The sequence below is a fragment of the Scatophagus argus genome, chromosome 8, assembly GCF_020382885.2.
Source record: "Scatophagus argus isolate fScaArg1 chromosome 8, fScaArg1.pri, whole genome shotgun sequence".
Classification (NCBI taxonomy): Eukaryota; Metazoa; Chordata; class Actinopteri; family Scatophagidae; genus Scatophagus; species Scatophagus argus.
Genome location: NC_058500.1, coordinates 6,133,427 through 6,146,979, shown reverse-complemented (window position 1 = coordinate 6,146,979; position 13,553 = coordinate 6,133,427). Strand labels below are relative to the sequence as shown.

At 44.3% G+C, this 13,553-nt stretch overlaps 1 protein-coding gene across 7 annotated transcripts in view; it reads left to right on the top strand.

Moving 5' to 3' along the window:
- The window catches only part of camta1a (calmodulin binding transcription activator 1a), a 264,990-nt gene that overhangs the window by 112,700 nt on the left and 138,737 nt on the right, over window positions 1-13,553 (top strand). For all 7 annotated transcript variants that reach the window (XM_046396757.1, XM_046396762.1, XM_046396760.1 and 4 more), the window contains one exon: window positions 8,201-8,268. In XM_046396757.1, the coding sequence (XP_046252713.1) occupies window positions 8,201-8,268 (68 nt within the window). The remainder of the gene's footprint in view (window positions 1-8,200; window positions 8,269-13,553) is intronic.

Below are 13,553 nucleotides of genomic sequence, written 5' to 3'. Positions count from 1 at the left end.
AATGAAAGCTGACATTAGTTGATTGATATGAAGTGAATGGTGACCTTCTAGATTCCACTGTCACTTCATTTATGCATGATACCATCGCTGTTTGACTTTTGGGAAAATTTGGGTGATATTTGAGGATACAGTGCTTAGATTCGTACGATGTCTCCACAGAGAGAAATCACACCTCATATTATTATATTATATTTAGATGACATTTAATGCCTTCTCTGTGGATTTTCACTGCAATATCTTTCTCACACGAATCATAAGAAGAAAACAAATGGAGCATTTATGTCTGCACTCTATATCAAATTGCGAAATAACGTTAGGAGTCAAACAGACCTGGCGGCTGTTGACGGTACAGTCTGACACGGTGCTTTCAATATCTGCTGTCTTCCAAAACAAGAACATGTCAGAAAGAAGACATGCAGTCAAGAATTAGAGACAGAAGATGCATATAGAGAACCAACTCCTCGAATAAGCTGGCTGCTCCTGCAGGTTTTTTTCCCCCTCTTTTGGTGGACAGAAGTTGGGTTTGAGGGGTAGAAAAGTTCAACAGCAGAGTAGGGTAACAGCCTGGAGTCTCTGCAGTGGGGCTTGGGTAAGGTCAGCATCATGGAGACTCTGCCACTCTCCGTTCTCCTTGGTTGGGCTGTCAGCAGGGGGGGAAACAGACGTCCTGCTGCATAGATGATGAAGAGGACGTGCAGCGTGGACGCCAGAGGTCAGACAGCCACGGGGTGCCAGGAAGTGAACCTGGCTGCTTCTTGCCGCGCCCTGCAGCGCACCACAATGTGTCTGTGTGCACACACACACACACACGCTCACACACATTTTTTTGCCCTGTTTACTAATGTATTGCTCCATATTTCCATCGAGCCTCCAACACGTCTTAAAGTCTTGCCAGAAGTTAGAGCCCGAGGGAAAGAGAGGGAGGGAGCGATCTGAAGAAGAGAGAGGTGTAATAGAATCATTACACAAGACACATCTCTCAAGGGTACAGCAGTAGGAGGTCCCATATGGGCTTTACATCAGCAGGCACACACATCCATAGGAACAACCACAGGGTCACAATGCTGCCTAATTATGGCTGACAGAGATGGATGCATTTCATCTCGGTCAGCTCTATGTCCAATTCTCATTCAGTGTGTCCCTAACACACCGCAGCCTGTATGTCCGTTCCCACGTGGATGCGTCTTGTGAGTCCTCCAGGTTTTGTTTTTACATGTCTCCATGTCTTCTCTCATCTTTTCTGTCGTTGCTGCTGCTTCTCTTTTCTGTATATATACATACAAGTACAGGATGCGCCCACACAGGTATGGTGTTAAAATGTAGGACTCAGTGACAGACCATTGTAGTCCACCAAGGCCAAATAATTATATTCTCTACATCCTCTCAATGAACACACATGGCAGCAGCCATGGCAACGAAGCCAAAACAATTGTTTCTCATTCCACCTCCCTCTTCCTGGGCTCTCTGTCTTTTTGTCTGTCCTGTTTTCCTTCAACATGTGGCTGCAGCCTCTCATTCAGAGGCAGAAGAGGTTGGAGGAGGAGGAGGAGGAGGAAGAGGAAGAGGAGGAGGAGGAGGTGTACACTAGATAATAATTCTACAATACTACAAAACAACAACAATAATAATTCAAATTTCAATTGAAATCATTTTGTGTGAAGCTATATTTGGTGTAAGATAGCAGAATTGTATGAACAAACATAAAAAAAACATAACATCACAAAGAAACTGTTTGTAACCAAAATTAATTTTTCGCTTTTATCTGTCACTACAAAGTCTTTTTTAGCGGGGCCTTACCTTGCCAAGCCGAGCAGTGAGAATCAAAACTAGGAAGAATGTCTCGTGTGATTATATTAGTTATACTTTAATTATGTTTATTTACTTAAAATGTTTATGTGAAATGAAGTTGCAATTTAGGAATAATGATTAAAATACATTTCTTCTGTGTCCCTTCTCAAAGTCACATGCTGTCACTCAAAATTGTGACCTCTCTTTTAGCTAGTGATTAACTCAGTTAATTGATGAGGCTATTGTAGCTAATCCCAAATAAGAAACTTTCTGCTCTCTGTCTGGAGCTTGTAGTATTGTGTCTGGTCTGGCTCTTGATTATTTCCTAAACCTGACAATTTAAAAATAATAGAATAGGCCTACATGACCAACTGGCTGCCTTGCTGGCTGCTGGACACTTTTTATGTCTTTGCAAATACACCAAAAAGCCAGAAGTCAAGAGGCAGGACATGTCTTAGCTTGTGATTGTGGTATCTTGTATGGGAACATTTGCATTTATTTTTTATGTGTCATTATTTATCACCTTTGATTTTTTAGCCCCCCTGTAGAAATCTAGGTGTCTAGTGTGTGTGTGTGTGTGCATGTGTGTGCGCACGTGTGTGTATGTTTGGATGGGGAGGGCATGAACATGCACAACATTAAATTTTTCATTTTGTTACATCAATTAATTAAAGTTAGTAGGTGTGGCCCATTGTAAAATATTCACTTTGTTGTTGCTAAGTCTTTTGCTTGTATGGAAGTATATAGTGTGTAGAAGTGATATAGTAAACGAAAAGGAGAGTGCTGGCAGAGCAGCTGCTGTGGGTAACATTGATTGTGGGAGCAGGGAGGCGTGCAGCATTGAGGAGCGAGGGGAGGCTCCCCAAGAGAGAGCCTCCTTTTTCAGAACAGTCTTATGACCAGCATTCCAAGCAGAAATGTGAAGAGAGGCATTGACCAGCTACTGGAAAACATCTAAGCCATCCAGGATCAATGCCAAATTGATCCCACAACTATGTATAATGTAGGGCAGTGGATGGCTTGTCTTGCTCTTCCCTCCTCTTGTATGGGAAGAGAGAGCCGAACCACAGGAGCCGAGGAGCTACATAGCAAGCTAGATGGAGAAACAGAGCAAAATTGCCCGAGGTCTGTTTTAAACATATAGTATGGCCTTTGTGGTGTGTGCTGTGCAACTGTGCTGGCTGGAATGCATGAACATGCATTTTTGTGAGCTCACAGAATTTTCTTCAGCCCTGATGATTCACTTTATGTTTTTAAATTGATCTGGTACATCAGTTGCCAAAACACAAGATGGTTTGTGGTTAAGGGTGAGGCAGACCAGAACAGCTGTGTTGCTCCCTTACAGCAGAGCACCACAGTGGACACAATGCGACCTCACCCCCTCCCTTTCAGCGTGGGTATCCCTGGGAAGCCCCACGCAGGTCCTAATGAGCAGTATGGTGGAGAGGGCATCTTTTTAACCCAGCACAGCGACTCATAGAACAGCCTCACTCCTCTTCAACAGATGCCAAGTGCATCTGTCAACAGCTCCATACTCTATTGTTGCTTACTTTCACTTTCTCAACTCTCTCACTCGTCCTGTGTCTCTGTCTCACTGTCTGACTGTCTCCTTCTCTCTCCTCCTCCATTGCGACCATTAATCTTGATAGCGGTTCCACTGCATCCTATTATGAGCCGTGCTCAAACAGTCTTAAAGGCTAGCTGGAGGTTACGGCTTGCTAAAATAGATTCACTCTACCTCACTTTCCTCCCCAGCCTTAAAGAGTAATATGGACATATGAGATTACATAGATACAGTGTGTGATGCATTATTGCTAGTGCATTAAGAATTCATGAAGTAAAAACAAAAATCCCAAAATGATTCAGCAAAGGCACTTTTGCTTGCAGAATTGAACCAAAGAGGTCTTTTTTAATCAACATGCCTTCACGCTTCTTCTGTTTTAAATGCATTTATCATTGTCATGGGGAAAAAAACTTTGAACTTTGTTCCTCCTGTCTTCTCTTTTGATTATTCTCTCCCTTTTCAGTAACTCTCTCTTCTTCATTCCTGTCTTATGTGCCAGTCTCTATCTCTTCTGTGTCTAATTACATTTTTTTTCTGGTGCAATCTTGTGATAGCCTGAAGCTTCTGCTTCTGCCCCAGTCCATTTGTGCCCCACCCTGGGCAGGTTAGTTTCCTGGGCTGCCCTGGAGGAAATATCAGATGACCTGGCTCCCCACAGCAAAACCCAGGTCATCAGGGAGGGCTCCTCTCACCGTATCCCTTCCTTGGTCGCCTCTCATCCACTTCCTGCTTTCAAGTGCAGGGCAAGGTCAAAGCTTTGAGGATGCATTCCCCAGACTTCACCACAAGGCAGGCTGGAGGCGCTGCACTCTTCTCTCTAACCAGACCTTGCTCCATCTATTCGTTCACATCTCTCATATTCATTTCATTAGCTCAAGCTTTTACTGCAATCAATACTGTTGCTAAAGTTAGTTTTTTTCTAATACAGCTATTCATTAAGTGCCTTTTCATTAGTGTCACTAGAGCAGTAGTATAACTGGAACGATACTGTAATGGACAAACATATGCTTTAATTGTTGAATCCTTTTTGGGGGGGTTATGAAGGCTGGTTTTAAATGGCTGAGCTCAGAAAGAGTGACTCATTACTCTATGTTTTTACATAATGTGTCTGGTAAATTGTGGGTTTTAAAACTAAGATTGAATTCTCAGACAATGATGTAAGTGTTGGTGTTTTAACGTAGGGGGTGGCACAGAAGGAAATGTGCTTCAGAGTTTTGTCCTCTTGGCTCTGTATCATTCCCACTTTTCATTTCCGCTAAGCTCAAATGCACTGTGGATGCAAAAGAAGGAAAGGAAAGGAAAGACATAATGGATGGTGTTCAGAGACAGGTGTCTGATGTGTCCTGAGATAATGCCAAAAGACTCCTATCTCTCCTTCTAATGGAACAGTTGTTTCAAGTGATCAAGTCTGTCATCCAAATGCTGAAATGTTGGTCCTCTCAGCGCTTCTTTTTTCCCATAAATCAAAGTTGCTAGTGAGAGACAGAATCAGAAAGGAAGAACCAACAAATAGCCCCAGGTCATCACAGGACAGTGAATCTGTTGTGGAATATCTCCATCAAACACTTTTGTGCAATAAGAAGAATGTGAGTCTAATAAAATCCATCTGATCAAGTCTGCAAACAGTTGCTCCTAAAATTACATTACAACTGATTTTGAGACAATCAAAATATGGGACAAATAGTGTTTATTTTCTCAGAGTTCACCGCTCCTGCTCCCACATCCCCCTTCCCTGGTGCCAAGAAGTGAAATGGGATGAATATGTTAGTGTCATCTCCAATTTCAAATAGGTAGACATTTCAAAAGCTGATTCTCCCTGGAGAAAATGGTGTACCTCTAGAGTGAAAATATCATTTGAAAGGCGAGACAGTAAAAGCCAGTCATCTCAAAATGAAAATTTTCTTATGGTGGCTTTCCTTTTCACCTCAGCAGTTATGGGAAAGAAGGAAAAAAATTGAAAGTTGTTGAGAGTCAAATTGGAGGAGGTGTATGGAGGCAATGAGAAGAGCGAGAACCAGAAGGGAGACACACTGATGAGTATGGGAGTGACACCTCCTGAAGAGCATGTTAATAACGTGCCAGGCCCAGACAGGTAACCAGTAATCAGGCCCTCTGATTGTGACACGGCAGACAGAAACACACACAAACACTCTCGGCTCTCCATCTCCATCAGCCCTGAAACTGCTAGACTGCTCCGTCATGTTCTGGGGCGTCCCCCTTTTGCTAACAGTGTGTTGCAGCTTTTACAGAGACAAAAGAAACAAATGAGATGGCTGGCTTACAACAAACAGCTCCGGGTCGTTCTTTCCCCTGTAAAATGAAAGGCCCCCTTTTTTTTTGCAACCACTGTGTCAATTACAGGAGGTATTGCTCATACTCGCTCTCTGGTTCACTGCCAGCTTGTGCTGATTGTTTTTTATTTAGATCGGGCTTGGAAGGGAGTTTGCCTCACTTTAAGCTCTGAAGAATACAGTTCTTGCTGGTTACAGTGTACTTCAAGATCACCTGGAGATAAAACCCCCAGCAAAGATCATGTCAACGGGGAGGCTGAAGCAAGGAAGGAAGTACAAACAGCCTTGAACGAACAAGGCGATTCTGACCTAAGCGGTAAAGTGAGGTTGGTGCTGTGTGTACAGAGAGCCTCCTCTGAATATTTCCCCAGTGACGGAGAGCAGGCCAGAGGCACTGAGGTCAGCAGATAGAGTCCGGAGCCCATTGACAGCTGCTGGTTTGACTTTGATGCACCGTCAGTGTTCAGCACACCGCTTTCCCACTCCTCCCTCCACCCCTCTTGCACTAACCCGCAAGCGTGTTTGCTCAACCTGAACGCATGCTAGCCTCTCATTATGCCGCCCATGCAAACTTTGTCTCTTTGCAGCTGTTTAATGGCTGCACGTCTGTTTTTGTTTGTTTCCTCACCATAAGATTATTGCACCTTTATGGTTGGTCGGGGGGTTGGAATAATCCCTGGCATCTGTTCAGAGAGGGAGGGGTGTGCAAAGAGCCAGAGGTAGAGGCTCACTTCTATTTTTTTTATTTTGTGAACTACGAGACCATGCGGCCTCCTATTTCATCCTCTGCCACTGAGGCTGAGGCTGTGGATGTATTTTAAAGACAAGAGTGATAGAATGGGCTACGTGCTAACAGGCTCAGAGGTCACTGAAGGAGTTTCCCACTGCCGTTCGTCCCTCCCAAAACGAACACGGAATAGCAGGGATTAATCTAATCACTGCTGTGTTAGTCTAATTAACTTACAAATGTGTGCATGAAAGTAACTTTTTTGTGACCTTAGTGGTGAAGCGTTATTTTTTTTCTTCTCTTCTATGTGAACATTTCGCTGCTTTATTGTTGGGGAGGAGTAGCCCTGAGCTCCTCTTGACATGCTCATCATCCTGCTATCTTTTTCTTAATTCAAGACTTCATCTTGTCATGACTTCACTGCCTCCAGTCATTATGGCAGGAGAACAGGAAGTTAATCAACACAGCATTATCTCTCAGCCTGCACCTGGAGGCAAGGGTGCCAGTCATGGTGCAACTCCCTCCCCGTTAGGACCCCTGCCAGTCTGGGAACCCCCTCTCCCACCACAGTGCCCTGCAGCGTCCCTGTGGGCCATCACCAGTGTGCTTTGTATCTGTGCCAGGTCACACTTGTGACACAGTCTTGATGAACCAGTGGGAGCCTTCTTGCAGTGGTGCACACTTTAGAGTGTTTGCATGCAACGAGAGAAGGAGGAAGGAAAGAAAAACTACCTCCGTTTTTGTGACCGCTTTGTGTCTCATATTTTCCAGTTTCTGTTGGAGAAAAAGCTGTTGTTTTTGGCCACATTATTACCCCATGTGGACAGGCGAAGTAACAGCAAAGTCCCGTAGGAGGATTTTTCTTTCAAGCTCAAGGCTCGCCAACTAAACAAGAAAATATTTGAAGAACATATTCACACTTAAATGTTTGTTGACACTCCAACATGAGAAGAGATGCGCATCCTTAGGAAATAAAAAGATATTTTTGAGGCAGTAACTCCGTCCTTGTGGCTAGCTCTCTCTAACAGCCGGAGAAGCTGACAAATGTTCTTGCTGAAGAGTGAATTGCTGGCTGTCGCTGGTAATCATTAGGTTGTCTACCAACATTCAAAGTGCTTTTATTTCTGCCCATTAGTTTGGTGAGAAAATGGCCGGGTATGGTCTAGCGTGTTCTCCTTTAGACTCAGACTGATGCAGTAGGCAGGACAAGCATGGGAAACATGAAAGTGTCTGAAGTATCTCTATTTATACCAGGGTCAGTGGGGCCTTTTTTTAACTTTAGTGTCTATAGCATCTCTTTGTACACAACTCACTCCAAAGGATCTACAGCCTTTTCTGAAGTAGCGGTACACACTCATGTCAATATTGTGAGACTGGCGTGTAATTATTATTCAAAGGTTAAAGAGCGGATTGATCCATGGAGGAGTGTCAAGGGCAGATCAAAGGGATTTGGGGGAGGATCGGACCAAAAATGTTAAAAGCTGCTCGCTCTCAAACACAGAGATGTCAATCTTAGTGAGAGCACCTTGATGTCCTCAGAGAAGAACTTGATCAAAGCTTTCGTAACAAAGATGGTCTCGGAAGATGATCTGACCTCAGCTGCATTCCTCTTCTGTCTTTCACTTTACTTTTACCCCTCTCCATTTACCTGCCTGAGCTCCCTGGCACTGCCCCCATTTCCGTCTTTCCTGTGTTTGTGCTGCTGGTTAGACTGTCTGAATATCAATGAAGCAGTCTCACCGATGTATTACAAACACAAGTGAACAGTGATTAAAGATGACATATCTAAGCCTCACTCCCTTTCTCTCTCCTCTCTTCTCTTTTTCACAGGAGATCGCAGCTTACTTGATAACATTTGAAAAGCATGAAGAATGGCTAACGACATCCCCTAAAACAAGGTAAGAAAATTACACTCCTGCCCTCTTTTACATCATGACTTAAGATTCATATCCCTAAAACTATTACATTCACGGAACCAAAATTTCCATTTTTAGTTTTACATATTTTTCTCTTCAACATTATTTCCCTTATGTACAGCTCACAGCCTCCTTAAAGTTCACTGTGGGCCGCTCAGAAAAGTTTGCAGACAAATGATAGAATTTTAATACTGACTAATAGTTGCCTTTTAGCAAGACAATTAACATGACATGTACTGGTGCATCATCTGCTATGAATGGTATGTTAATGTGTTCCTATCTGTCTGCATTCGCCACTCAACTAATAACACTGTTGAGGCTGCGGGTGTTTGCCTGGGTCAGACATTACACCCACACGTGGAACAAAATGCCAAGAGTTACTGTAATATTTGAAATCGAATAGGTGTGCCAGCATTGCTGTCCATTTTTTTAATGGATGCAGATGTATGAAGGGAGAGTTTGAAACATGTTGTGCTTCGCTTTTGAGCAAGCTGTAACACCTGAAATTTATTGTCAGCAAACAAATGTTTTTTTAAATAGGTGTGATCTAAGTATATAATTCATGCAGAATAAAAATTAATAATGCATGTGCCGTTTCTCTACATTTGACAGTAGTAGACAGCTCTTTGTTTGAGTAGGTTTTGCTCATTTCCACTCATGGACCGTCTCGGATTTTACTGTTATACTGTCAGTCCACACAATCATTTCACTGCTACGGCAAATACATTCTGTTAACACAAATGTCCCCTTTCCTAAAGTTTACATTTTCATGCATTTGGAATCAGCTCAATATGTTAAACCTTGGTTTCTATTCTTCCTGTAAGATGGACTGGCTATGCTGGCATTATTAGCAGTTCTCGTCCATGTGTAAATGGAGCCTGTGCTCGTTGACATAGAACCCATTCCTCATGTCCTTCTCCCCACCCCTCCTCTCTTCCACTGCCTTGGAGGGACATTGATAATAGTCCTGCATAAAGACACTGCCAATTAGAATATATTCGCTGGTGTAATTATGGAGCATGGGCCAAAAGAGCACTGAGCTCACCTGCCTTTTTTTTTTTTTTTTTTATCAAGAATGCCCCCTCCTCCCCCGAGCCTCTACTCTACAACTCACCAAAAGTGAATCTAAAGTCAGGCATATTTCAGTCATGAGACAGGGCCTGCATAGTCGGTATTTGATTTGCCTTTTTACAGGTGCTGTTATATTGTAGTATGGTAAATGGCATTAAGGAAAAAATATAAATCATGTTAAGATTTAAAAAAAAAAAAAAAAAAACTATGAAGGGTGCTAGAGCGTTACAAATGTCAGCACGCTGGCATTCTCCAGCACAAGACAGCTTAAAAATGACACTTGTGGGAAGATGTGAGAGACTTTTGATCCAGTGGCTTTCTAGCCAAATGGTCCTCAGGATGCTCATGGCCACAGTCTGTCACCATTGACTGCCTGCTATGCAGTGGCCTCAGCTGCCAGTGTGTTTAGAGATTTCAACCCCATGTCATGTCTCAGTGCAGGTGCTGACATCTCAGCAAACCTGTCACCAGGGAGCAGCCCTTAGTGTACAACCTGAGGATCACCTCACAACATAAAACAACACATTTCCTGTGTTAGAGGAGCCATCATTGCGGGACAAGGTGTGTGCGTTTACTGTATGTGTGTGTTTTTCTGGGCAAGAGAGGCAGAGAGGTTGTGACGTGTTTATGTTCTCCCAGATGTCAGTAAAAGGGTAGAGTGTAGTGATGGATGTTGGGGGCCAGGAGAGGTTGGGTGGTAGTGAAAGTGTTCAGCACATGTGTGTGATTGACGTGACTTGATTGATGGCTGGCCTCTACATGAAAAGCTTTCTGCTCAAGGTCATGGGTGAAAGGTCAAACTTGGGCCACCTGTGGTTAAGTGCTGCTTTATCATTTGTCATCACACATCTTTGGGTGCTTGTGGGCGGTTATGAGTGCATCTGATTGTGTTGTGTGCTGTCGGCGTGTCTGCGTGTGGGTTGACCCCTGTGGGGAATAGGCTAAGTAGGCTAATTCTCCCCCTGCCAGCCCCCTGCAGACAGGGTCAGCCGGGCATGATGGGAGGCAGAGATAAGCAGCAGGGTCATACACGGAGAGGCACCACACTGCATGGCTGCACCGCATGCATGTAACTACTCTGACACATGCAGGTCGTAAACATGGGAGTGGACTGCAGCCAGAGCTTAAGGAGCTGACGCTAGCTGTTTGACCAAGGTGACACGCGATGCAGGACATGCCCTGAATAGAGATGGCATCCTGTCAGCATAGGGAAGATGAGATGAAGGGGACCAATTACATACATGCACATATGGATTTTACTAGGCTAATGCTTGTGCACGGCAACTGTACAGCCAGTACTCTCTTTTCTTTGGGTCTGTTTCTGTTTGTTTATCATTTCAAATATCTGAATCGTGCCAGGGGAGAGTGGTGGATTGCTGAGTGATTGATGTGCCTAGCTCTAGTAATACACATTCCCTTTCAGATAGGAAGTGCAACAGCGCTTAAAATCAATACCAGTGTTCTCCCTCTGACTGCTTGAACAGCACTACAGCTAATTCAGGCCGCACCTGTCAGAGCTTGGGAAATCTTTTCCTACTCGGGCCTTACACTTTAATTTACACCCACAGCCTCGCTGGCTTCCATTTCCATTAAAGGGAAAGCCTGGCATTATGGCTTTAATGAAGGCCGCAGCCAGGCTGTGATTTAAGATGGCCGTTACCCCGCACCTTCTCTCCACAGGAGGGAACACACTTAAAGGGACAATTAGGATTTTTCTCTCCTACATCCTCCCGAGATATAGCCATACTCATTCTTTCCTTTCACCTTTTTTAAAGAGTGTATCCATGTTGCTTCAACTGATGGGGTCTGAAGGCACCTGTGGGAGGAGAATGACAGAGAGAAGGCTCAGAAACACTGTGGTTCAGAATCCAGACAATAACATTTCATTTGACCTCATCATGGGCGTTACATTGCGCCCATGTTGAGAGCAGGCATTTGTTGTCCATCATAAATGACACAAATGTCTCCTTGAGGGGATTTTTCAGAGGTGTTTGTATGCTGACAGATGGAGAAACTATTGACTGGAGGGTGTCACAGATTGGTCAGCCCAAAGAGCTAATGAACACCTGTGTGTCGTATAGGGATAGCTCGTTATCCTGAGCATCTTCTAAATGGCACACAGTTTCATGAGTGGAGCAGTTGCTTTTCTCCACTGTTTGTTTTATGGGACTGGTTAACAGCAGACCATCTCAAAACACAACAGCGAGAGTGTTTCTGCGCCTGTCATCCACACAGCTCTGTTTGTGTGTGTGTGTGTTTATTTGTGTACTTTCTTTTGTTATATAAAATACAAACATGCAGAAGGCTTGTTACAGCTGTTAGAAAGCTGAAGCACAGGGCTGTGTTATTTGCCCCATTTTCTATGCAAGTTTAGGGTGCAGAAACTTACACGTGCTTATATGAACACAGAACACACACTGTACACACACACACACGCACACACACATTGTATATTGAAACTATCAAACAATAAGCACCAGTCCTTGGAGGGTCTGCAATGACACTGAACCTAGCCGCCCCCATGTCCCAGCGCAATAGCCCTCTCTCCTCCCACATTCACAGCAACAGCAGCAACAGCACTCCAAAATGAAACCGAGTCCCTTTAGACAGCTTCCGAAGACAATGCTTTTATTAAAACCTACAGCAGCGGCACCACCCCAGAGGCGCGGGCACACCAACAACACAGTAGAGCTGAACTGAGAGGCAGCCTGAAATCTACTAATGACTGTTTGTTTGCTATTGTGTACCATGTTTGATATTGTGTATGGAGCCTGTGAATTTGTGCAGCTCTGTGTGTGTGTACAGTGTGTGTGTGTGTGTGTGTGTGTGAGAGAGAGAGAGAGAGAGAGAAATAGACTGTGTTAATGCATGTGTATACATACGTAAATGTACTCTTGTATGTGCACATAGCATGTCTGCAAACCTTAGAGAGCGTGACCATGCATTTGAAAAGTGCATTGTGAATGAATATATGCAGGCATTTGTGAATGTATTTAGATGGAATGTGCGGGTGTAATTATTACTGAAACTCTGTGGATGTGTTTTGAATTAAAAACACAGGGCTTGTCCGTGTGTTTTTATAAGAGAGGTAGTATCTGGGTTAGTCTGCCACTGTGAATAAGACCTCCCTAGGCCTATGTGTAAACTCTTTTCTGTCACCTAGTCTGGCACATGGTGTGAGGAAGTGCCAGGCTTGTGTGTGCGCGTGTGTGTGTGTGCATGCATGTGTGCACGTAACTGGGGGTGTGGGCTGATGTGTAGGATGTGCCTGAGAAGGGCGTCTGATAGTGTTTGGTCCTAATGCTTTGTGGCACTCGTTGGCTGGCAGAGTTTCAGAGGAGAGCGGAAAAGGACAGGAACAGCAGCAGGAAGGAGAGAGAGAGAGAGAGAGAGAGAGAGAGAGGGAGAAGGGAGGGGAAGCACAAAGAAAGAGGGACATACAGAAATAAAGGAATAAGAGCTAAAGAGGTATTAGATGAGATCTCATTGAAACCAAGACAGTAAGGCATTGAATATGGCACTAAATCGAACCAGGCTTATGAAAAAAGTCAGCATGTCAAGAAAATGTCCATAGATTGTTGTGAGCTAAATACGTGTGATCTCTTCTTGGGAGATCACACAGGTCTCTCTTCTATCTCTTTCCTCTGCTTGTCCTTCCTCTGTGTTGTTTTATCTCAACTCATCATGAGTAAAACTGGTGACAGTTCTCCCCTGGCTGCCCCATTCTGTCAGGCCACGGAGTACATCTTCCCATGCTGCTCCCACCCGGTCAACATCCCTGACAAGGACAGCTATGCCCACCTGGGGCCTAGCGGGCTGGGTAAAATAAAGCCGCAACACCCACCCCACCTCCGGGGAGAGCAGAGAGGACAGGAGTGAGGTGAACCCGGAGAGCATGATGTAAGAGTGAATGAAAGAGAGAAAATGAAAAATGGCCATCGAAGAAGGAGCGAATATGATGGAGCGAGAGCAGTTTAGAAAATGGAAACATGTCGATAAGAGAAGAGAACGGACGAGATGGAGATGGAAGGAGAAGTGATGGATGGGGTGAGGAGGAGAAGGAGTGGTGGGGGGGGTTTACGCAAACAGACGAAAGAGCAGGAGAAAGATGGAATGGAGGGGGATTGAGCTGACATAGGGCAAGAGAGAGAAAAAAGAGAAAAATAGAGTGGGTAAACAGCAGATAGAGATGGAGG